At 37.8% G+C, this 25,141-nt stretch overlaps 1 protein-coding gene across 1 annotated transcript in view; it reads right to left on the bottom strand.

Annotated features, from left to right (window-relative positions):
- Positions 1 to 9,675: 9,675 nt before the first annotated feature.
- NYX (nyctalopin) overlaps positions 9,676 to 25,141 on the bottom strand; it is a 63,335-nt gene continuing 47,869 nt past the window's right edge. The window contains exon 3 of the mRNA XM_044071836.1: positions 9,676 to 9,777. Coding sequence (XP_043927771.1) covers positions 9,676 to 9,777 — 102 coding nt within the window. The remainder of the gene's footprint in view (positions 9,778 to 25,141) is intronic.

Below are 25,141 nucleotides of genomic sequence, written 5' to 3'. Positions count from 1 at the left end.
ACAAAATCCTTCTATGTGGCACACCTCATCACAAAAGGTTTCTCATCCAGGAAAAAAGAGACCATTGTTCCCCTCTACTCGTCACTCATTAGACCCATTATAGAGTACAATGCCTCTATTGGTATGTACCTCACAAGACATCCACAACAACTGGAAAGGCTGCAGAAATACCTCACAAAGAAGATTACAGGCCTCAAACAGATGGCCTATGCAGACTGCCTCAAAAAACTCCAGCTTTACTCTGTCACATATCGCCTACTCAGAGGCGATCTCTGCCTAACATACAAAGTTATGTCAAACCCAGAGCCGCTGGACATGCTCCACTTAAAGAAATCCCAATCCCTCTGAGCTACACACTCTAGGGACCTAAACCTTGTCACCACAATAAAAAGGACATGCTGGAGGGATAGATTCCTGTCCCAGAGACTTCCCATACTCTGGAACAAACTACCTATCTATATCAAACAAATCTCCTCATTAGCACTCTTCAAGAAAAATCTTGATGATTGGATGGGAAATAGCAAATTTACCTGGGGGATCACCTCTATGGCTCTGCTTGACAAGAGGCAAAGGAAAATAATTTTCTTATGTGGTAAAAGCCAGGGTACCTTTTTGGCTAGGCTTGTATAGGCCCTAGGGCCGATAGCCTAGTACCTACCTATGAACCTATGTGTCTACAGTGGTGAGGAAATCATTCTATGTTGCAAAACTTATAAACAAAGGTATAGCATTTAAGTCCAAGGAAGTCATTGTTCCACTTTATTCGCTATTCATCAGACCTATCATCGAGTACAATGCACTCTTTGGTATGTACCTAACCAGGCATATCCAACAAATGGAATGTCCACAGAGGTTTATCACTAAAAGAATACAGGGCATAAGTAAAATATCCTGTGCAGAGCACTTCAAGGCCCTATCCTTGTATTTTGTCTCCTAACAGGCTTTTGAGGGGAGACCTATGCCTGACATACAGGGCATTGTCAAACCCCACTCTGATGGACCTCCTGCATATCCACAAAACAAACAGCACCTGAATTACCCATTCAAAAGAATTAAACCTTGACTTTGATATAAATAAGACCTGCTGGAGAGACAGGTATGTATCCCAGAGACTACCCCATCTATGGAACAGGCTCCCCATCCATGTGAATCAGGGTTCCTCTGTGGCCCAATTCAAGTGGAACTTGGACAATTGGATGGGGAGCAAGAAATTCATCCCTGGTTTGGCATCTATCTCTCTAATGGACACAGGCGACCCAATGGTTCATGTCACAGGCTCCTGCTTGTAAATATTTCATCTCCCAAAACTCCTGCTTACACTATCAAGGGTATCAGAATTTGTCAGAGATTTGGGATGCATGGCTAGGCTTACAAAGGCCCTTGTTGTCTGCCTAGTAAACACCTATGAGCTTCTGAACCTAGCATAATCAGTGCACTTTTACAGCCCACCCAAACAGCCCACAATTACAGAATATTAACTTAAACCTGCTTTTGTTCAGTCTTTATTCAGTTTTTACATTGTAATGCCTACATTTTTCTTAAAACTAAAAAGAAAAAGTACTTCTTTACTTTAGTATCTTTATCACATATAGCAATCACTGAAGATGCTTTATTTATTTTATTATTTATTTTATATTTGTTGACCGGGATTGTCTGATTGGGACAATGCCCTTTTTCAGTGGAAGCCTGGGGAGAAAAGCTCCATAGTACAACTATAAATTATACATACATGTTGCATTAAATGTAAAAATACAGTAAGGTTAGCAGCCTATAACATAATGGTAAAAGAGACAAGAGAGACTAATGTACATTATGAAAAAAAAAACAGAAAAACATAAAAGTGGAACAGACAAAGAATAGTAGATAATGAAATTCAATAAGTTGATCAGTTACTAAATGAAATCAACAGAAATTATAACATTATTGTTAATAGGATGGGATATAATGTAGCAGAAATCAAATGTAAAGAGGAGAAGTAGTAGAAAGAGAGTAAAGTGACTCTTAGGTTGAAGAAGCAGGATAGGTGGAGAAGCATACAAAGCATAGCAAAGAGTAAAGGGAGAAATAGTGGTTAGGAAGGAGAAAAGAAAAGAAGTGAGAGTAAGGACTATCTTCAGGTAGGGTGGTTACAGTGACCTATCCAGTTTTGGTTTAGATATTCTTTAAGAGATCTCTTAAATTTGTGGACTTGAGGTGTGTTTCTGAGGGTCATAGGAGGCATGTTCCATTGAATGGCAGGTAAGTAGTTATATAGGTTCTGTACTATATTACATACAATTTATAGCATTAAATATTTTACACAGATACTATTAAGAAAAAATTATTTTACTAACACTTTCTGTTTTTTTTCCTTTTAGTATTCTTCCAAACATTAATGAAATGAAGTGGGGTGTATGCTTTTCAGTCCCCCCCCCCCAGTAGTTTAACAAAGCCAACAAAAGTCTAGTCTTTCTCAGACACTTGATGCTTTTATATTCTTAATGTATAAATTTAAGAATATAAAAGTCTAGTCTTTCTCAGACACTTGATGCTTTTATATTCTTAAAGTTATACATTAATTGTAGTGTTGCTGGTCTTCTTCCTGCTCATCTCCATCTTCCAGACATGGACTCCAGTACAGGAGTACTCCAGCAAGGACTTCTGATTTTTCTAGTCAACTATTGTGCTTTTTCTGTCTCTCAAACATTTTCCTTTGGAAGATTGGAAAAGGTTTCACTTGCACAGTCTCTCTAAGAGCTTTATTATCAGAAGGATGAGAAGCAGAGACCACTTCTATTTAACATTTTGCTGGACAAACATTTGTATTGCATCCTTAGTCTGTTCTAGATCAAAAAAATTTCTTTGGTTCCCAGAAACAAATAGTTTGAAGACAGCTGGATATATAGCAGCTTGATTCTCACACCTCCCTCTCCACATTCCCTGATTGCTGGGATAAATTTGCTTCTCTTCTGCCTGGTCTACTGAGAATAATAATTTTCAACAAACACTCTGAGGTCCCTAAGTTTTAATACTTTGCCCTTCTGCAACAGTTTTGTTAGGATCAGCTCTTTCTGCTGGAATAATTGCATCTTTACCAGTGCAGGTATTAGCTGAATTCTAATGGCCAGGTATGGAGCATAAACATTATATGCCCTTTCAATTAAGAAATCCTGCTGTGGAATACCAGTCCAGTTGCTTATTTGTGCTTTCATACAATTAATGCAGTCTGTTCCTAAACATTTTCTGGTACACCTGAAAAATCTAAAGTTTCTCTGCATGCCCTGTCCACTAACTCTACCATTAGCAATCTCATACTCAGTCAGCCATTTCTTCATTTGATCTCTGATTTTTTCTGTTTTTTTTTTCAATTCATCCAAATAGCTGTTTAAAGCTCCTTTCATTCTTTTCCACCCTTTTGTTATTTGAGTTGATATATTCTTTCAGTGTTTCTTTTATTTTAATCAGCTATAACCTCATTTGATAATTCTTTCCTCTAAATTACTGAAAGCATCTCTTGCACCAAATCTGGAGCTTGAACTGCTTTTTGCTGAACAACTGCAGGATTCTTCCCAGTCAGTGATTTTCTCTTCTTTCTTTCTTTCAAGTTGTCTAAGTTTCTTCTTTGTTGGCATCCAGGTAGTGTATTTCCTCGCCAGTAACTGAATTTTACTAAAACTGTCAGAATTACTAGCCCTTATATATCTTTTTCTTTTGTCCACATTGGGAGAGCTGAAATTAATCTACTGATCAGTGTGCAGCCAAGTTGGAAGTCGGTCTTCATATTTTCTTGGCTAACAAAGCTGCTACATATACTCTGTGTGCTCTCTCAATGTTCATTTTTGCATGGGCAGCCCTATTAGCTTATGATCCCAGCATAAAGTTTTTAGTTATTTTATGTTTAGAACCACTGGCCAAGAAAATAAGGGACTCAAAAATCCAAGGATATAACTGGTATGGTAATCAAGAAAAGTTGTCTTTATTTGCAGAGAAAAATGTTTTGTACTTGATAAAACCAGAAAGGACATTTCAGTATTTGTGGGACATTCTGAGACTATTTCAAGTCATTTCAGGATACAAAGTTAATGAAGATAAAACAAAAGAAATAACTGAAAACTATGTTCTCACACATGGAGGGAGGTTGGCATAATGGTTAAAGTGTTTACATTACAAACACAAGGTTCAGAGTTTGACTCTCACATGGAGTAATTGGCTAGGCGTAAAATGACCCACAAGGGCAGTTAGCCTAGTACTAATTTATGAACCTATGAACCTATGAATTGGTTCAGCAATAACCATGTTTAGTGGGCTGTGATAAAATGAAGTACTTAGGAGTGTGGGTTAAAAAGAATTCCGTTATAGCAGTTAATGATATGTGAGAACAGACTAAATAAAAGATAATACAAAATCGAGAAACTGGAAGCTCTGTTTTATGGATATGGTTAGCAAGATACAAGCAGTGAAAATGTTTTTAGCCCCTTTCGTTTTACACACAAGTTAGGCATATTTTTATCAATCAGAAAAGTTGTGGATAGCAATTACTAAAGAGCTGAAGGATTTTATCTGGGAGGGGAAGAGTACAATGGTCAAGTGGGATAAGGTGATCCTTCCAATAGAACAAGGTGATTTGGGATTATCTGATTTGAAGGGATATTTCAGAGCTACACAGCTAAGGCTCCTATATATACATCGCACAAGCAGAAAGCTATAATTCAAAGTGGAAAAAGATGATGATGAAATGAGGGAGAAGCTCAAGAAATGAGGAGAGATTTTTGGAGGGATTTTGGATACAAGTCCTTAAGCAGAATGATAATAGCCATACAGAATATTATATTCATAAAGTAGCAAAACATATTCTAAAAACTAAGACAACATGGGAATGGAGAATGATTCTGCTAATAAGGATGACTACAAGTAGAGGTACAGAGAATAGGGAAGACAAGACTGGAATTTGTTGGAGAAAACTGGCAATGGAACCAAAGTATTGTGAGAAAATAATTAGAGAGGGAAAGGTAATAGAATGGGAAGAGGCCAAGAATACATTTGGACTGCTGTCTAGAGACTGCCTTCCCCTATCAAGGATTGATAGAGTATACGCAAAGAGAAAGGAATAGGGGGATCCTAACTGAAAAACCTGTACTGTAGAGTTTTTTTAGTAGAGTCTAGAACATATGCTGCTGTTAAAAAGGAATACTTTGAAGGGCATATAAAATATTGAAAAATAACTATAGGAATCAATCAGAGAAGGTTAGAAAGGATTGGGAAAAGAAAGACTGAATATGCATTTCATAAAAAACAATGGGAAGATACATGTATGGCTCCCAAATATACAACAAAGTCTAGAAGATTTAGGATTTTTGCTTGGAAGTGTTTGTATTTTATACCCCAAGCAGACTCCATAGAATTTTTCATCTGGTAGATTAGAAATGCTGGAGGTGTGTTTTGGGTAGAAACAGGTAATTTGGAACTTATTGTTTGGGAGTGTAATGAGTTGGCAGACTTTAAAAATTCCCTGCAGACTACTTTGTCAGAAATACTGGGAGAGCAATTTGATGCAACTACGGAAATTATTTTTTGATTTGTGACATCAAATCTGAATTGCCTAGACTTAATAAGATCTTGCAGAGCTTAATTCTGTTGGTTGCCAAAAAAAGCAATTACTAGAAAATGGAAATCAAAGTATAAAACAACCGTAATAGAAATAATGGATATAGTAACACAGATAAAAGATTTGGAAGTGGGATCTTTAGAAAAGGGTAGGAACAAATTACACAGAAAAAAATGGGAATTGTGGGAACAATACATGCAGAATGCTACTTTGGATGAGGAATGAGCTTTAAAGGATGGCAGGAATTGAATGAGCTATGTAATGTTTTTGACAATGACTGTATAGAAGATTATAGGTGATATATAATGTTTGCAACTGAAACTATGTCAATATGATTGTTTTAATTTATATAAATGTATGATTGCCTATGTCATAAGTGATAAATCAGTAAAGATTTTTTTGTTAAAAAAAACATATAATTCAGGTATTGAGCTCCTCGATAGCCGAGAGGCCCTGAGCTTATAAACCAAGCCTGTGAACCTAAAATGTGTATCAGTTGTGTATAGCAAAAAACACATCTTATCTCTTGTACTTGAAACAACAAGAAATATTTTATTTTACAGGAACAATATAGACTAGTTGGTCTAAAATAAGAGGATATGCATTTTCTGAAGAATAAGAAGTCTGTAACTGCATTGTTTGGTATTATTTAATGGCCTTAATTTTGACTATGTTGGGAACATAAATTTTAAAAGTAAGAGCCCATTTTCATAGTGCAAAAGAATGGATGTCTGGCTGTGACCCAGATGATCTGAGTTCAAGTTAGCATTTGGGTACTGGAGAACCAGGCAGGAGGATGTAGATGAGTGGCCTGCATCATCTCTCCATCTTGAAGGGAAGGGAGTGAGAATCTACATTGAAGGGCATACCTTGGTGGAGATTGTGGCATGTCCCCTTCGTTACAGTCAAGCTACAGTGGGAGGCATGAGTAAACTTACTGTGTAGGGAGTAATGCCTACAGTGTCACTTTGGCATTGCCCAGCTAAAAATTGCCTTGCTCATATCCTAAATCCTTGCTCCTAGATATGTATGCCTGCTCACCCCAGTTTCTGCCTCTCTCATGGGGGAGAAGGAGAGATTCTGCCAAGAACCCCTGTCCACCACCTGGATAGGGAGGTACTGGGGGGAGAGAAGTGTGATGAGCTAACTAGAGCATAGAAGATCAGCAATAGGATGGAAGGGGGTCAAAAATAGAAACAAGAAAATAATTTACAAGCGATAGAAAAACTTTTAGCTGTGTGAGGTACAAGCAGAAGCAGGCCAATGTTATGATAAAAATGATTTGCAAATTCCATCAATCACATTGAACTCACATTGAATGGAAGCACCAAGTATAATTTAAAAGCACATTGTAGTCACAATGAAATCACAAAAATGACACTGCTATTGCTGGCTGCAGTTTCAAGCAGTATTGGAAGCATAATCCAGAAAGAAAGTACTGTTCATGCTAGGTGCAATAGTTTGTTAAACGGCAGGTGTTCAGAACATATTGGCTACCACTCTACCCTCTGCAATAAATAGGCATGCTGCCTGGCCTGTTTTTAGTGCTCCCAAGATTTCCAAACATAGATGATTGCCTTAGCTACCTCTGTACTATGCTAGTATGTCCTTTCTTTTTAACCCTTCAAACATAATAAAAAGTTAACTGAGGGCTTTTTGAAAACATTAAGCATGTCACTGGGTTCTAAATTTGTGTTTAATGGAGGTTTTCAGATGACATATTTAAAATGCATCTAAAATCTTCACACAGAAAAATATCATGCTTGCAGAATTTGCTTGTAGAGCAGCATACAATCACATTACATGATATCCAAGTTTCATGTAAAGGTGGGCCTTTTTTAAATAATGATGTAATGTGAAAGGAATAGCTTGTCTTCGTCTTGGGCTTGAACTTGAGACCTCTGCATTTCATAATGATGTTTCAAATCACTAATTCATCAAAGGCATGGAACTAAAAAGATATTTAGCAGTGGATATATCTGGACTGCTTACACCTGTTAGAGAATCTTGTTTAATTGACATACTACTGTGTTTTAACACAACAGATGATGAGTCACTGTTGGACCAAAGAACTTTCAAGTCACAACAGTTTGTTTATTCCTAACTAGACACCAGTGTGCCTAACCTGAGAACTTAATCCCATGAAGTGAGAAGGTGTCTTGCACAAGTTAACTTCTCTGGTTACATGCAGCAGGTCTACTGGCATACAAATGCATGGATGCCTGGAATTGCCCACTGTATCTGTGGTATTTGTCCTTTTTACATTTAAATTCTAAAGAATCAGAACTGTAAACCATGGCAGTTATGAAATAGCTTTCAGAAACGTGTTTCATACAGTGATGGACCTTTTATGTAAGGAGATTAAAGTAATCTTAAATGATTTATAAATCATAAGGAACTGAATTCAGTGTATTAAACAGCTCAAATGAGCAGTTAATCAGCATCTGCCTCTCGTTGTGCCCAAGGAAAGAAAATTCAAGATTAAAATGCAATAAATAAAATGTTTTTTTTTTTTCATTTGAAAAACTAGATTTCTATCAAGTATCTTACTAGACTGCTAGCAGGGTACTGCTTTGCTGACAGAACACTGTTCTTCAAATAAGAAACTGATCAGAAATATATTTATCATGTGCTTGTGAAGGTTAAAAGAAAATAAAATCCCATTTTATTTTTTACAGCAAAGGATTATGCTGCTCTTTTGCCTGACATACATTTACTTAGTGAAATATGACCTGTTCTAATTCTCTTTAGTTACATAGCTTGTCTGTATGCCAGTACACTGATGAGCATTTAATCCTTAGCTACTGTTCCAGGCTTTAAGAGACTTAGTATATACAATGCATACTAGAAAACGTAACCCATATTCCATTATACTGGTAGCTTATTAAACTGAAAATCTATTTTCACAGGATGATTTTCTGTTGTGAGGATTTTTATATTTCTTTCAGAAAAAATAATGTTATACTGTGATCTAGCACCTTATACTAACAAGATCCATATATATTAAACAAAAGTGGTTTTATGACTTGAAGAAGTATGGACTGGATAGTTGGTAGTGATCAAAACACCTGATAACACTTGCCTTTGAATTTTTGCCATCACACTCCTGTTAAAGGCACTGCCAGCTGCATTCTCTAATGCACAATCAACATAGCAGCCATTAGATACATGAGTGAGAGCACAATGTGGGAAGGTGTACTTAATGTGCTATGGATTGTATAATTTATGAAACACTGGAGCAACAACATTAATTACTTAGTGTAGTTGTTGCTTTTGTTGTACAGCTACATTGCCCTTACAAGATACGAGGCCCTTTATGTGACATTATGTTACACTTTGATGGCAACAAGTAGACGATAACCTTATCTACTCTGCTGTTTACATACACTTAAACATCTACCTCCCCCATCCCAACATTCCCTTCACTCTTTCTCCACCTGTCTCATGCTCTTTGAATGTCATGACAGAGCATTTCACCACTGTCCATATTAAATAATCAGTTCATTGGGTTCACAGCAAACTATGTGAAGAGTTGTTTCTGGACAACCAAAGAATAGTTAATCCTGAAATTCTGTTGTGTGTGTGCACCTCCCCCCTCTCTAAGCATTCTGATCAGGATGATCTCTTTCATCTCTCTGACATAATCTGGTGGACCTATGTCATGCCCCCCTTCTGGTATCTATTGAGAAGAGCTCTTCTAGGCTCTGATCATAGCCTTTCCCCTCCATCTCCCTTCTTCCAACATCCTGATGTCCTTTTCTGTGTATTGCCTTCAGAGCTGCACACAATAAGCAGTGTGTGACCTTCTGGGACCTGGTAGACTAGAAATGTTACCTCTTTGCTTCTGGAGTCTAGCCTTCTAAAGGTACATCCTAACATTATCTTTGCTGCTGCCACAGCTCTTTCATACTGCTGTTAATGGTTTGTTCCAAGTATGATCAATACCCCTGATTCATTTTTTCCAGCTTTCTTGACAATTGTTCCACTCCCATTAATAGATTTCATCTCACGGCTGTTGTGATTTAAGTACCTCAGATTTGTCTGGACTGAACCTCCCTCAACTGCCACGTTGCTAGCAACTTAGCCAATCTTTACAAATCCTTTTGTAGACTTTTCCTTCCATCCTCAACTTCTCCACCATTCTTTGTGTCATCAGTGAAAAGGCTGATAGTGTTGTGTTCCCTCAGATCTGTCTGAAACAAACACAATGAAGAGTACTGGACCAAAGATGGCTGGTCATCTTTTTTTCATTCCTGACATTGCCACTCTCATCCCACCCTCTGTCTCCTACCTTTCAACCATGAATCAGTTAATTTCTTCAGTCCTGGTTCTATCTCCAGACCCCCCCCCCCTCACCAGTCTTGCTATCACCATCCTGTGTGAGGCATTACCAAACTCTCAGTAAATGATATCTACTATTACTTCTCTCTCAAGATCACCTGTAACCCAGGCATGAAAATGGATCAGGTATGACTACTGATAGCTCCCAGTGGCTATAAACTCTTGTTGATTAACATCCTGGATATTGTTGGCCTTCAAGATAGCAAACTCTCATCAGGAATCTCTACATGACTACCTCTGCCAGTGTTGTTAAGCTAATAGGCCTGTAGTTCCCATATTTTCCTTTTTTCTATCCATTGTGCAAGGTACCACAATTGCTGCAAGCCAGTCCTCTGGCACTTCTACACTTCTCAATGATCTGTAGAAGATCTCTATCACTTGATCTGTCAGCCCACTCTCTAGATTCTTGAGAACTCTGGGAGGCAGGCCATCAGGCCTTTGCATTTAATGCTGCCTAAGGGCAGACATTTTCTTCTCAACCTCATCTCTCTAAATTGGTGCCTGTCTACTACTCTCACCTCTCTACCCTCTTCATTCCAAGAATGGCACCCTCTTCTTGCTTTCTTTTATGAAGTCTGAAGCAAAGTATTTTTTCTGTCATCTTACTCTCATTTTGCTTAGTCTAGCTAGATCTGCCACTCTCATCCTCTTTTAGGCTGCATGCTTAAAAAAAACTTGCCCCTCTGCTACTTTTTTGTTTTTACTGTGTTTCACCCACCTCTCACCTGCTCTTTTCTGCCTCTTTATGTACTGTCTTTTGCTTTAATTGTTAAAGTAACATTCTTATGTAACCACTTTAACCATTTCCTCTTTGTTGCCTCTTTCACAAACCTTTAAATATCACCCTTAGTACCCCATACCCAACCAATTCCCTCACTTTGCTTCCATTTTTTTAACTAAACCTTAACATTCTCTGCATAATCTGCCTTCTTAAAATTCTACACCATTATCTTTTTATTTGTGTTCTTACCTTCCCCATTCACTCTAAACCATGTAGTGGCATTATTTCTGTTAGCTAATGGTGTCTTCACCTATACAGTGTGACCCTCTCTGCCTTCATTAAGACAACATCCAAAATACTATCTTTTTTGGTATGGTCTTGCACCTGTAGGCTGAATGCCTCATATTCCAAGATTTCAGTCACCTGCTAGAACTTCTCTACCCTGGAACTAGGAATATCACAGCCTACTCCTGGTTGATTTAATTCCTCCAGGACTATTAGCCTCCTCTTCCTATACTCACTCCATCAGTCTTTTGCTCCTTCCTTGATATGTCTGGGAATAATGCACTATACAGATTCACTGGTTCACCCACTTCATCCACTTTAACTGCCATGGCACTTAACCTAGGTTCTGAACCTGTCTGCTTCACCACCCCTTCATGAAGTGATGTTCCTCCTCCTCCTCTCCAATGTCACATTTGATGCTCTCTTTTATGTAGATTGCTAATCCACCTCAAACTGTCCTTTTTCTGTCACTGTTAAGCAACCTAACAGACAATTCCATGATCCACACCCTCTTGTGGCCATGTTTCTGTAATGCCACAATGCCCTCCCTTCCTGCATTACACATTGCAGCTCCCGACCTTTCTATTCAGACATCTTTCTTTGCAAAGTAACATTACTATGTTCCTCTACCAAGTCCTGTATCTGGTTTTAACTTCTTCCATACCTTTCAAGATTTTCACAGAATGTCCAGATTTTTGCCTCATATTTTTGGTCTGGTCCTCATAACATTTGTGGCTTTCTGGAAAATCACTAAAGACTGATGTCATAAATAATAACATACATTTGAGGTTCAGACTTTATATCCTTCATGAAATGCATGCTAACATTAATCCTGTTATTCTATGAACTTTCTAAATTTATAAAAGCAGTGTTTAAAATCTGTCCCTATTTCTGGGTCTTTGTCCTCACGCAATTATTTTAAGATTTGTCCACATTTCTTTTTTAAACAAGAAATATCTTTATTGAATTACCACAAAGGGAATCCTACACTTATATAAATGAAAATAAACCATACTGACATAATCTCAGTTGCAAACCTTATACATTACAAACCATGCTGATACAACTATAGCTGCAAACATTATAGATCACTTATAATATATCCAGTCATTGTCAGTCAAACATTACATAGCTTATTCAAATCCTGCCTTCTTTTAAACTTTGTTCCTCCTCTGCATGTGTTGATCCCACAATTCTCATTTCTTCCTATGTAATTTTTTCCTACCCTTTTCTAAAGATCCCAATTCCAGTTGTTTGATCTCTATTATTATCTTTGCTACTTCTAGTAAAGTTGGTTTACACTTTGATTTCCATTTGCTAGTAACTGCTTTTTTGGCAGCCATCATAATTAGAATCAGCAAGTCCTTACTATGTTTAGGCAATTCTGATTCTATGTCATAGCTCAAAAAATAATTTCCTTAGTTACACCAATTTGCTCACCCAGTATCTTTGACAAAGCAGTCTGCAGAGAACCTTTAAAGTCTGCCAACTCATTACACTGCAAGAAAATATGTTCCCAGTTACCTCTTTCTTCCCCATCACACCTCCAACATTTCCTGGCTACCTGTGGAACAGTTCTTTGGAGTCTGCTTGGGGTATAAAAATATCTATGTAAACATTTCTAAGCAAAGATCCTAAATCTTCTAGACTTTGTTGCATATTTGGGAGATATAAAATTGGCACTTAAAACTAGGAAGTTATGTCATTGATTTTAAATTAGGACTCCATGGCTACTTGTCTTGTGTCTTTTGGCTTTTCCCGGTTAGGGGTCGCCACAGTGGAACTCCGGTCCGCTAATGATTGGTAGTGGATTTTTACGTACCGGGTTACCAGCCCTGACGCACAACCTTCAACGAAGACACGCCCATTCATGCATGCCTCCACACAGAAGACGCTTTAGCTGAGAATTGAATGGGACAATGTCTTGCTATGAGGCGACAACGCTACCGCAGCACCACCACCGCAGTTAGGACTCCCATTTTACTAATTGTGTGTGATTGCCATTCTTATTTAAACTGTGCATTTGTAGGTTTTTGTATAGTCTGATGAAGTGCAATAGCACAAAAGTGCTTATCTGAAGAAATAAAATAAATGACTTCAGCAGAGCTTGTTAATTTTTTGTTGTTTTTGGAATTTAGTATTTATTAACCAATCTTTAATCATGGTGTTTGTTTTGATTCTTATAGTTATCATGCAGTATTTTATATCCTTTACTAATTATTCATTTCTTAATAGCAACTACTTTTCTAGATTTTACTAAAAACTCTACCAGTGCTGGTCTTTCATTTAGGATTCCCCTATTTCTTTCTCTTTGTGTATACTCTGATATCAATCCTTGATTGGGAAGGCAATCTCTAACTTGCATTCCAAATAAGTTATTGGTGTCTTCCCCTTCTATTACCTTTCCCTTTCTAGTTATTTGCTCCCAATACCTTGGTTCCTTTGCCAATTTTCTTCAATAAGTTCCACCCCCGCTTGTCTATTGTCTGTAATCCTAATTGCAGTCTTATCTATTGGCAGAATCTCCTTTCTCCATTCCATGTTGGCTTAGTTCTTAGAAAACTTTCTGCTACTTTATGAATATAATACTCTGTATGATTGTTTTTATGGTCTTAGTGCCTAGATACATCAGGGGATGCTCTGCAGTATGATCCCAGTATTTGTGCTGAAATTATCATGGTCTGTGTTATCCTACACAATATCATTCTGTGAAAACAACTGCAAAAGGAACACCAAGGGTTAGGAGCAAACATTTCATCACCACTGGCAAGGTCACCACAGTCTCGTTCAGGTGAGGAGTCTGAGGGGGAGCCACCAAATGCTGTGGCTGTAGGTAGAAGTAGGCATGCACAATATGCCCTGACCAAGAGGCAATGGATAGCACATGCTGACCACCAAGGGGTACAAATTTCATCCTATACTCACATGCAGTAAAATTGATGCCAGGCAGTGCTTACAGCCTTTCCTTACCTGTGTAATGGCTGCATACTGCTAGCACTAGGCATACTCAACCCTGAATGACATTTGTAATTGCAAGACTATCAAGGTAATTGTTGAACCTTTAAAAGAAAAAAAAGCTTTGTCAGCCACAGACTTTAGTTTTTGCATGTACTTTAGAGAAATGGATTCCAAACAGTAGAGGTCACACAGGTCTGCTGTTGGAGGTGGATTCCCCTATTTTTACTATATGGGTTCTATCAGTAAGCCAGTTAGCACCCATCAAATGATATAAGGATTGATACCTAGTTTTTTTTTGCTAATTTTTCCAAATCTTTTGGGTTTCTAACACCATGACAGAAATGGACCCCGTTCCTAAGTCAAAGTACAATTAAAGTTCATGAAATTAGTATTATTTCAATCTTTGACATCAGCCAGAAGTGCTCTTCGCAGCACCCACAATGTGCCCAGTAATTACTCCTTCCGCAATTCATATGGAGTTACATGTATTGGTAACATATCTAAATAAGAGTGTAGACCTATTGCTCCTACTACTATTGGAACTATCTGGCTATCTTTCTTCTACACTACTCTTGTTTCTGCCTGCAAATCCTGATATTTTATGACTTTGTGTCTCTCTGTAAGCAAGACACTGTGGTCACTAGATGTAGCAATTTCAGCGATCAGTGCTGCTTTTTTCTTCTTTTCATGGACCACTATATCTGGTTTTCTCATCATCTATCTTTTGAACTGTTGATAATGGGTGATCCCATGTGATGTAGACTTTATCATTTTATATGATGCTTTGTGGCTCATGGTTCCAGTGTTTTTCAGCTACTTCAGTATTATAATGTTTGCACAATCCCCAGTGCAACAGTTTTGTGACATATTATATCTTTCACTATACAGTCCTTCTCCCATTAGTATGTTATAACCAGCAGCAAGGTGTGCAAACTGTTTCCAGTTCTGTTTTACAAAACCTACATTTGTCTGTTTCTACCACATGTTCAATGGACTTTGTAAACCAATGTGTATGTAGTCCACTATCTTGGGCTGCTAATATTAACCTTCCATCCTTTGGTTTGAATTTGCTCTCCTTAACCATTCCTGCATTCGATCCCAATCAACATGAGGTTGTTCCAGGAGTTTTCTATATTTGCAACTATATTTATGCATTTTCCACATTTCTTGCCTTCTCATCTGATCCTTCACCTTATATGCTTTCTTTTGTTTTTTGGCACATTCAGTTGCTCTCTGATTTTATCTACTTTTGGTTTGATTTCCATTCCTGCTTGACATCAATATGTGTCTGCTAGACTAAGAAGGGAAGTCATCTTAGATTTATTCTCCTCATGTTTCAAAACTCATTATGTTTGGGTCTTATGAGGTCAGCAGATAAGTATGCAGTCCCACAATTGCAGATCTATAGATGTAATCAATTTCAAGGAGGCCCATACCTCCTTTGGAATGGGGAATATATAATCTTGGTATGCACTGATTTTTATAAATCATTTGATGAGCATGAAGCATCCTTCTTGTTTTCCCTGGCTAATCTGTACAACACCTTTTGGGGTCAGTCAATCACTCTAAAACTGTAAGTTAGGACAGGAAAAGCAAGCTGGTTTATAGCTTGAACTTTGTTCCTAGATGTCAAAATTGTTTTCAGCATTAATTTGTCTTCTAAAATATTCCTTACTGAGTTTTATTCGCATTTGTTCATGTTTTATTGTTGTTCTTTAATCAGTTCCCAAATATTTATACACTCCCTCTTGCTCAAGTTCTTTTATATCACATTCTTGTCCCAAACTGATGTTTTCTTGGGTCTATATTAGAACATCGAAGTTTCAAAACTTTGAATGTTCTAATATAGACCCCTATTCAGAGAAAGCTGAAAATATCGAAGCTACAGAAAACCAAATTTTTTCCTAGGGAAAGAATTCGATTGTATGTTTCTATTGCTTCGGTATTTTCAGCACTGTGTTGGAAAGTTACGGTTCAGGTAAGTGTGCGATTGAGCATGGGTTAGGTTAGTTAGGGTGCGGGTTAGGTATGTGTGTGATTGTGTGGACGTGAGGGTTAAGGCGGGTTAGGTGAGTTAGGGTTAGGGCATGGGTTAGGTATGTGTGCGATTGTGTGGACGTGAGGATTAGGGTGGGTTAGGTGAGTTAGGGTTAGGGCGTGGGTCAGCTAAGTGTGCGATTGTGTGGACGTAAGGGTTAGGGCGTGGGTGAGGTGAGTGTGTGATAGTGACGGACCTTAGGGTTAGGGTTTGGTTAAGGTAAGTAGATAGTTAGTGGTGTATGTATAGTTTAGTGTAGGGTTAGGTGTAAGAGTTTAGGTGTATGTGTGTGGATTGCTGTCTGTTTGGTGTGCTTGTGTTGTGTATATGTGTTTTGGAACAGCAAATTTCTTCCCTAGGAAAAAATTTGCTGTACTGTATGCTCGATGTTTTCAGCTGTCGCTGAACAGGGGTCAATATTAGAACATTCAAAGTTAGAAACTTTGATGTTCTAATATAGAACCGTTTTCTTGGTGCTGCAGCTTTCCTGCTTTAAAGGTTGCTTTTGCACATTTATCAAGACCGAATTACATTCTTATATCATCTGAAAAAGTTTTGATCACTTGCAGTTGTGTTTTCAGTTCCTCATCTCATCAGCTATACAGTTTTAAATCATCAACAATGAGAAGATGAGAAGTCTTTACATGTTTTTAGCCAAATTACAGCCATGACCTAATCTGTTAAGCAGACAGCTTAATGGGTTAAGGGGCAAGGTAAAATAGCATCAGTGACAGAGAGTCGCCCTTTAATATCCCTCTTTTGATTTTTATCCCTGGAATAATAATTTGCCCTTTATCATGGCTTAACTGCAAAGTGGTTTGTCACTGTGTCATGGTCGCTGTGATGTAGTTTATCAGTGTATAGTGTATCTTATATATTTTTAAGCACACTTTTATCCATGAATGTGGGATACTGTCAAATGCTTTTTTGTAGTCTATCCGTGCCATAATTAGATTCTTCCCCTTTTTACACTTCTCCACTATCACTTTATTTATTAACAAATGATCCTTTGTTCCATATGGCTTTCTTTTATTACCCTTTTGTTCTATTGCCATAATTGAGTGTTCCTTTGAACGACTATAAACTCTGTCAGCATCAATTACAGTGTATAGTTTATATGTCATCAGAAGGCAAATTATTGGTCTATAGTTTTTAGGGTAGCTTGCAGGTGCGCTCTTAACCAGGAGCATTGTTTTTCCTGTTATTAGCCATGCTAGTGTCTGTTTGTGGTGCGCATATAAATAGTTCTTACTCATGGCTACATTTTTGCATCTAGGCCTGGGCTTTTCCAGTTAGAGGCTTTTCTTAACTTTGTTTCAATCTCTCTGGCTGTTACTTCATCCCATTTCATATCCTGTACATTTGAACTTCTTATTCTTTCTTTTACTTCTATCCATTTAGCATCTTTGTTATGTTTCATAGGATCTTCATAAATATTTCTCCAAAATGTATTTATGTATTCTTTTTTGGTGGTCTTTCAATTCCTTTTATCTTGTTTCCAAGTTCTCTATTAAACTTTTTTGGGTCATCAATAAATTGCTTATTTGTACGTTTCCTTTATATTTATCTGTGTATCTTCTAAGTTTTTCTTCTTGTGCTGACATTTTTATTTATTATTTGTGATAGTGCATGATAAATCATGATCCATTATAATACAAAGCATTGCTTTTATCATGTCTTTCTGAGTATTTTTGTTGATCTTTTCCCTCTTCTAACAATAACACTTATTGTCTTAATTGCTTTATAGTTTTCTCTATTTGATACTTCCATGATGGTGCTCAGTTTCTCCCTGTCATTTCCCTTGCAACCCTGTGTTCTTGTGGTAGGACTTTATCTATTATTAATTTGGCTGCACAGTAATGTATCTTACTTACTTCTGTTATATCACATGAATTTCTATGAACAGTCCTAATTACTGTGTTCATTTGTTTTATCAGACTTCTAACTTTTTTGGTTTTATTGTCCTTCTGCAGTCTATTTCTTTCATTGATCTTAATATGTTTATTAAATCCAACAACTCTTCTCTTAGATCCTTTTCTTCTAAACTGAAGCCACATTCTTTGTTTGCCATTTCCTGTAGGCATTCTATAGAAAGTTCCAGAGCAGCTTCCTGTGCCACATTCTCTTCAGTTTCACCCTGTGTCATCCATTGCTCTTTCATATGGGAACTCACTGGCATATTGCTCCACAATATTGACTGTGTCAGAGTTGCTAAATTTTCCTGTTCTTTCCCTTGCTGTATAGATCCAACTGAACCTTTGTACTGGTTTCCTATTGGAGGATCCAAAGTATGTTCATATGTCAACTGATTAGATGCTTCCTGCTTCACTGGTTTCTCCTTAATTTGTGTGTCCATTCCTCTATCCTGTTGTGTTGTTATCTGAGTTAAACGATATTTACTAAATCCTTCACACTGCAGGTGTTCCATAACCTCTATTTCTTTAACTTCTCCATTACTAATCCCCTTTTCTACTTTTCCTCTTTGTTTTTCTTATTTTTTTGTATTGTAAAATGTTCTATAACTGGATGTCTTTGACTGTATTTCTCTTCAAATATCTATGGTGCTGCTCTTTTTGCATTGTTTAGTTTTGCTTTCTCCTATGCATAATTATCGCACCATATTAAATCTCTTTTTTTTTCCATGTCCATATTTCTTCTTCAGATGTCTCTTGCTCCTCTTGTTTCTCCTTACTTTGGGGACTAGTTGTTCCATCATGTTGTGATATGACACATGTTAGACCTTCTACACTGAATCCTTCACTTTGCAAATATTCCATAACTTCAGCTTCTACTTGACTAATCTTTTGTTTTACAGTCCCTCTTTGTGATCTTATATTTTATTGCGAAATTTTCCAGATCTGGATGCCTTTGTTGATATTTCTCTTCAAATATCTTTGGGAATGTCTTTTTTGTTTTGATTAATTTGGCTTTCTCCTTTGCATAAATATTGTACCATATCAGATCTCTTTTTCTTTCCCATGTCCATCTTTCTTTTTTATACCCAAATTTCTCTAGATTTTGTTCTTTAAATTTTCACACTTCCTCAGTCATTTCCTTTTCCAAATGGCACAAGGTTTCTTGGTCTATATAGTGCTTTTTATGGATCTGTTGTATTAATGAACACAAAATTTTATTTGAAGCTTCTCAGAGGTTTTCTTATGGAAGTATTTTTCTTTCCTCTAATTTCTCTCTTAATCTTTTCATATATCTTTCATCTGGAAATTCTGGGCTTTTTGGATAATAGTAACAATGCATAATTTCTTTCTTATCCTCAATAGTCCACTCTATCTATCTGTATGGCTCTTTTTTGGCCTATCAGTTTTTGTGATTTTTGTGTACTGCTCCTTCTACAACAGGGGGGCCATCTTCCCCCTGGGCCTGGCCCAGCCCTAATGTAGGTATATTTTCATGTCTTGATGCTTCTACACTGTCATTTTTCCAGTCCTCATACCAGTGCGCCTACCAGCATTGGGTGCTTTTTTATTCTGGGACGTGTGCACCCAGCTATCTTCTTTATTTTTTAACCTCCTTCTGTCCATGATCCATGATATATAAAATACAGTCTATATATCAGTGAAGTCTTGATGAGATTTTGTGAAAAACAGGGTCCACCTCATGAAGATACTCACCAAAACTTGAGGATTAATTCAATTCCAGCAATACTTCTCTTGGTTTGATGATTTTATCATCTCTCCATTTGGACCTTGAATACCTAGCTGGGTGAGTTTGTCAATGATGCATGAGTGGGTAATAGTGTCAAATGCCTTAGCTAAGTGAAGGTAGGCTGTATGCACAGATTTCCCCTTATCCAGGGCCTTGGAGACTGTCTCAAAGAAATCCACCAGGTTTAACAGGCATGATCTCCCTTTGACAAATCCAAACTGAGTAGGGTCAAGTGACTGGAGATTACTTGTGTCTTTGTTGATACACTCCATGGTCTTGCAGATAAGGCTAGTCAGGATAATAGATCTATAGTTCCTGAGGTCAGTGGAAGCACCACCTTTGTGCAAGGGAATAATGGTGGCCATTTTACATTCAGCTGGGATGAAGCCAGTGCTTAGACTATGATTGAGAAGAGTACCCAATGGTGTTGCTAATTCTTGTTGAAGCCCATGTAGGATGCAGCCTGGGATGTTATTAGGTCACATAGATGCTGTGTTTCTGGCCTTAGAGAGGGCATTTATGACCTGCTCTTTAGAGTTACAAGGTAGTGGACAGGTGGTAGGGATATCATGGGGTACCTGTGGTGGGGATAGGGGAGTGAAGTTTTCACAGAACCTGTCAGCCAACAGGTTAGCTATGCCCATAGGTTCAGTATATGTGGTATCATTAACTACCAATTCGGCAAAAATCTGGGCCTTTTCGTTTAGGTTACGGATGCAACTGAAGAATGCGTTATGGTTGTCTTTGGTTGAGGAAACTAATTTGGATTCATAGCTTGCTTTGCAGGACTTCCCAAGAAGTCTTATTTACTTCTTTAAGCTGAGGAAGGAGTGTTTCCAGTTTAGGGCTTGCTCCCTCTTACTCTTAGATAACAATTTCTTCCTCTTATTGTAAAGCCTTTTAATGGCAGTTGTCCACCAGGCAGGTTTGCTCTTCCTTGAGGAGCTTGTTTTGGTCCTATAAGGTACGTCTGAGTCAATGCAGTTATACAGGTGTTTGTATAAAGCATTGGTGTAGAACTCAACATAGTTGCCAGTTCCATATGAGGTGGGGGTGCAGTGAAGCAATTTATATCATCCCATAAGAGGTCATAATCTACTTTGGAGACTTTTTTCAGTTTAGTTGCTGCTAGGATGGGGTCAGGTTTGATAGTTACGTCAAATGAGACTGATTTGTGGTCAGATCTCACCAGGGAAGACCTCACAGTGGGGGTGCTACAGTAGTGGGGGTCTGTATAATTTTGTTGAATGGCTATTCAGCTAAAAGACATTCGTCAAACACCTATTTAGTGAAGTCACTGTTCATCAAATGGCAAATTTTAACTAGGGCAAACCAGTGGTTGACCAACTGAGTGACTGCAAAAAAACAAAAATAAAATTTAAAACTTGCAAAGGTGAAGGGGGGCTATGCCACCCACACCCTCATGTTGTTGGGACTGTGCCCCCACACCCCCCTAACTAAATATACCAACTCCAAGATTGCACTACAGTGGGGAAAAGGGAAAATTCCAGACGGTGGCCAACCGCTGGTTTCAACAAAATAATACAGACCCGCTACAGTGGTCTTCCATATTGGTAAGCACTAGATCCAGGATGGTGGCACCTCTTGTGTGGATTTCAACCAGCTGGTCCAGGGCATTGGAACTGATGAAGTTGAGGAACCTTTGAGCAAGTGAGTTTGAGCATGAGTAATTTACTTAGTCAGTGGATGGGTAGTTAAAGTCACCCAAAACCATGGTGTTCAGATGTATCTTAATAGACTTGAGTTGCTCCAAATAGGCAGTGGGTGTCCTGATTCATGGAGACATGGATGGATGACCAGGATTGAAATTACTACTAGAATAAATATTAACCCAAAATATTTGAACAAAAAGTAACCCTGTTTGCACAATTGCAAATGCTACAGCAATACAGACACTCAATACACACTTAAAGAAACAAATAATATATATCTAAAGAATGCTTAGTAAGAACAAAAACAAAAAAAATGCTTACCATGTGTGGATGTCTCAACACTTTGTAGGGAGGATAGGCCTGGAAGAAATGAAGCAAGGAAAGGACAGCCATTAATCACCACAATGGGATTAGCACAAAGACAGTGAATACACAATTTGCCTGTATGCCCTGTAAGAAATAGTTCTAACTGAAACTTGTCTGAGCCATCCACCCGCACCCATGTCTACTTAGCAACTCTCTTGTACAACTGAATGACTTATCAATAGGTACAGATAGAGAAAACATGTCTCACAAGTAACAGCCAAATTATATTTTAGTTTACAAGCCAATATAATGTTACCATATGTTAGCTTACCTACCGGAATTTGCTCCTGGGACACACACGTCCTCCCAGCCACATCACTACTGACATAAAGCACACAATGTGCAGGCTCCTTTGAGCTGTTGGAATCTCTAACAGTAGACAGGAACTCCTCATTTGCTGTCAGTGATGTAGCAGGACAAAGGCCCACCCCCCATACCCACCTGCTCTTGGGCAACTGCAACTGCCCTTTTGATGCCACAGATGATCATAACTGTGGCCTCAATCACCAACTGCGTTCACATCGGCAACTAACCAGTTCCAAATCTCCTTTTAGGCAGCCATATCCCCCTGGCATCTCTCAAGCAGAAGGCTCCATGCTGTCTTAAAGCCTGAATGATGACCTCATTCTCAGTGTCGCTGAAAGGGAGGTTTCATGAATTTGTAGGCTTGGGTGCCATAATCCTATGTGACATAAGACAGAGAAGGATAAAAGACATTAATATGACATAAGTAATTTATTTCTTCGCAAAAATAATCAGTTTGTGTACCCTTTGTCAACATAAAGCACTTGAAACACACCTCATTAGTACGCAAAATGTTAGGTGGTTCCCCCCTCCCCCTCCCACACAAATGAAGGTTTGTACAAACCAAGGAATATCACATAAGTAATGTATATGTTTTCAATAAAGTTATCAGGCTTTCAACGCATTTTCAACAGAAACCACTTGAAACACATTTCTCATTTTGTTAAACAGAGTGGTAGGTGCCCCCCCCCCCCGCATACAAATGAATGTTTGTAAAAAACAAAGAATACCATTTAAGTAATGTATTTATGTTTCCACAAAATTATCAGGCTCTCTACACATTTTCAACATAAAAACACTTGAAACACACTTCTCATTTAGAGCAACAGAATGGTAGGGTGCACCCCACAGACCAACAAAAATGTAAAGATCTAAAGATCTGTAGAAGCACCCATACTGTCAACATTCATATAATGAAGACTGAAAAGTTATGTAATTAATTACTGGATGAAAATGATCATTGCTAAATAGTAAAGAAGTCAATTTACAAATGCCAGTCAATTTTCACTGTGTCCACCACTCCTGTGGAGGTTGCCCTGGGCCATCTGAGAAGTGTAACACCAGTGTCAGCGACATTTATATTATATTTCTGTCCAATACCAACAGACATTACAAAAGCAAATGTTAAAAACATAGCTGTGCTGAAAGTATAACCTGTCTATCTCACAAATGTAAATACCTGCAAAAATTGCCTATGCCAACAGTGAAGTATAAGAAGTGCATTTTTCTCATGCCTACATAAATACATTTCTAACAGTTCACAAAATCTAAATTGTACCTGAATAATAGAAGCATACCTTAGCAGAAACAAACAGCTTCTCTGCAGAGAAATCACCTTCGAAGAAATGCCAATCTTCTGTTTTGTCCGAATACACAAGTCTCCTCACCTTTAGGTTCCCTAGCTACATAGTTACCTTTTTATAGTATAGATTTAGCCCTCTGAGCACTGTGAAGATGCAAGTGAGGTGTGAACTCATTAGAACTGCTGAATACCAAACTTCTGACTTCGTGCATCAGATGTTAACATGCAGTGCAGGCTCTGTGCAACTGTGAATGATTAGTGTGAGTGAATGGAAGCACAACAGCAATTCAGACACACTTCCCTGCAATGCGCGTGTCAGTGAGGATACACTTAAAGTGTGTAACTAACTTCAGTGAGCTTTTAAATAAAGCAAACCACAAGCGTATAATTTTTTGCCCGCAATAGCACACATATCCTTCTTTTGATGAAAACTGTTGTTCACTGCTATGTATTGTTGTCACACCATGAAAGCTAAATGATAGAACACGCATTATATACTGTATGTATGATATTAAAGCAGAGAGAAGGGAAGAAGGACCAGAATACAAAGAGAAGGCAGAGCTGCATTTCAGCAAACATTTTCATAAATGCTTGCTTGATCACTCATTGTACTAAATATGTTAGTCAGACATGTACAGCCAACTGACAATGTCCAAGTGTATGAAATGTTAATTCTGGATATGAAATGTGAATTGCTTGTATGTACATGATTTTTTTTTTGCTGTAAAGCTGTGTCTGTGGCAAAGAACGATAACCCACTATAGCTGTGTTTTGTAAGTGCAATAGTGTGAAATCCAGAGCTAATTGCTTAACCTTTGTTTCACTTTTTGTAATCTTTTTTTTTTTTTTTGGCTTTACCATTTGTATAGCACGTGGCTTAGCACAAACACTGTTAACTGCCTAAAAATTGAAAATTTAATGTCAAGTGCCTTATGAAGCACAAACATGCTCAGAGGCATTGTGCAGCGGTCAGCAATATGGATGGTAATGACTGCAGAGATTCTACCTGTTATAGGACTGTCTGTGCAGCACAAGGTGTGTGTAAATACATTGAGCTAAACAAGACAGAAGATAAGTAAAGCTGGGTTGGAGTCCCACAGTAGTTATGTTTTACTGTGGTATGGTCATAATTATTTACACAAATAATATATGTTCACTATTATCTTTTACATTTGCACATTGCCTATCTTTGCTAAAACAGGGTTCACTACTTAAGGAAACAAAAAGTGTAAGATTTGATTTGCTTTGCCTTCCTTCATGCAAACAGGCTCAGTGGTGAGGCAGTACTGAGTAAGGAAAAATACATCTGACACCTAATTTTTTTCTGTGGCACCAGGTGTAAGTACAATGACTTCATGGTTAGAACACAGGTAAACCAGAGTTCTAATCCAGCACAATCCACTTTTTATTTAGGGTGTCCCATTGTAATTTTTTAAAACAGCTGTGATTATAAAGGTAATACTACATACCAATAGCTATGTATAGAAAGTTGATTGAACATAGACAGACTTTTGTAGATATCATATGTATTATGTGGGTAACTGGTTTATCATGGCAATGATGATTATGTAAAAAATGCATTTGCACATATGTGATGGACATAGTAGTTTACTGACAAACATCTAAAACTCTCCCACAACACAGGCATAACTGTGGAACAGAATGTCATGTACCACAAATCTCAAATCTATTACGAAAGTAATGAAATTCTAGTTGTAGTATATTGTCAGACATTAGTCCTGCATCACAGTTGAAAATGTTATGTCAGGACTTTGTAATGTCACACACATACAGTCTTAATGGAGTTGGTCTTTAAACTGCATATCTGTAATGACCACAATTAACAAACACTTCTGTTGTGGCAATGAGGAAAAATCACCTCTGCGGAAATGTATGCTTTCTCTTT

The sequence above is a fragment of the Protopterus annectens genome, chromosome 5.part0 (genome assembly GCF_019279795.1).
Source record: "Protopterus annectens isolate FY-2018-M chromosome 5.part0, PAN1.0, whole genome shotgun sequence".
Taxonomy (NCBI): Eukaryota; Metazoa; Chordata; order Ceratodontiformes; family Protopteridae; genus Protopterus; species Protopterus annectens.
The sequence above is the reverse complement of the archived record's forward strand: the minus strand, read 5'-3'. Positions and strand labels throughout refer to the sequence as shown.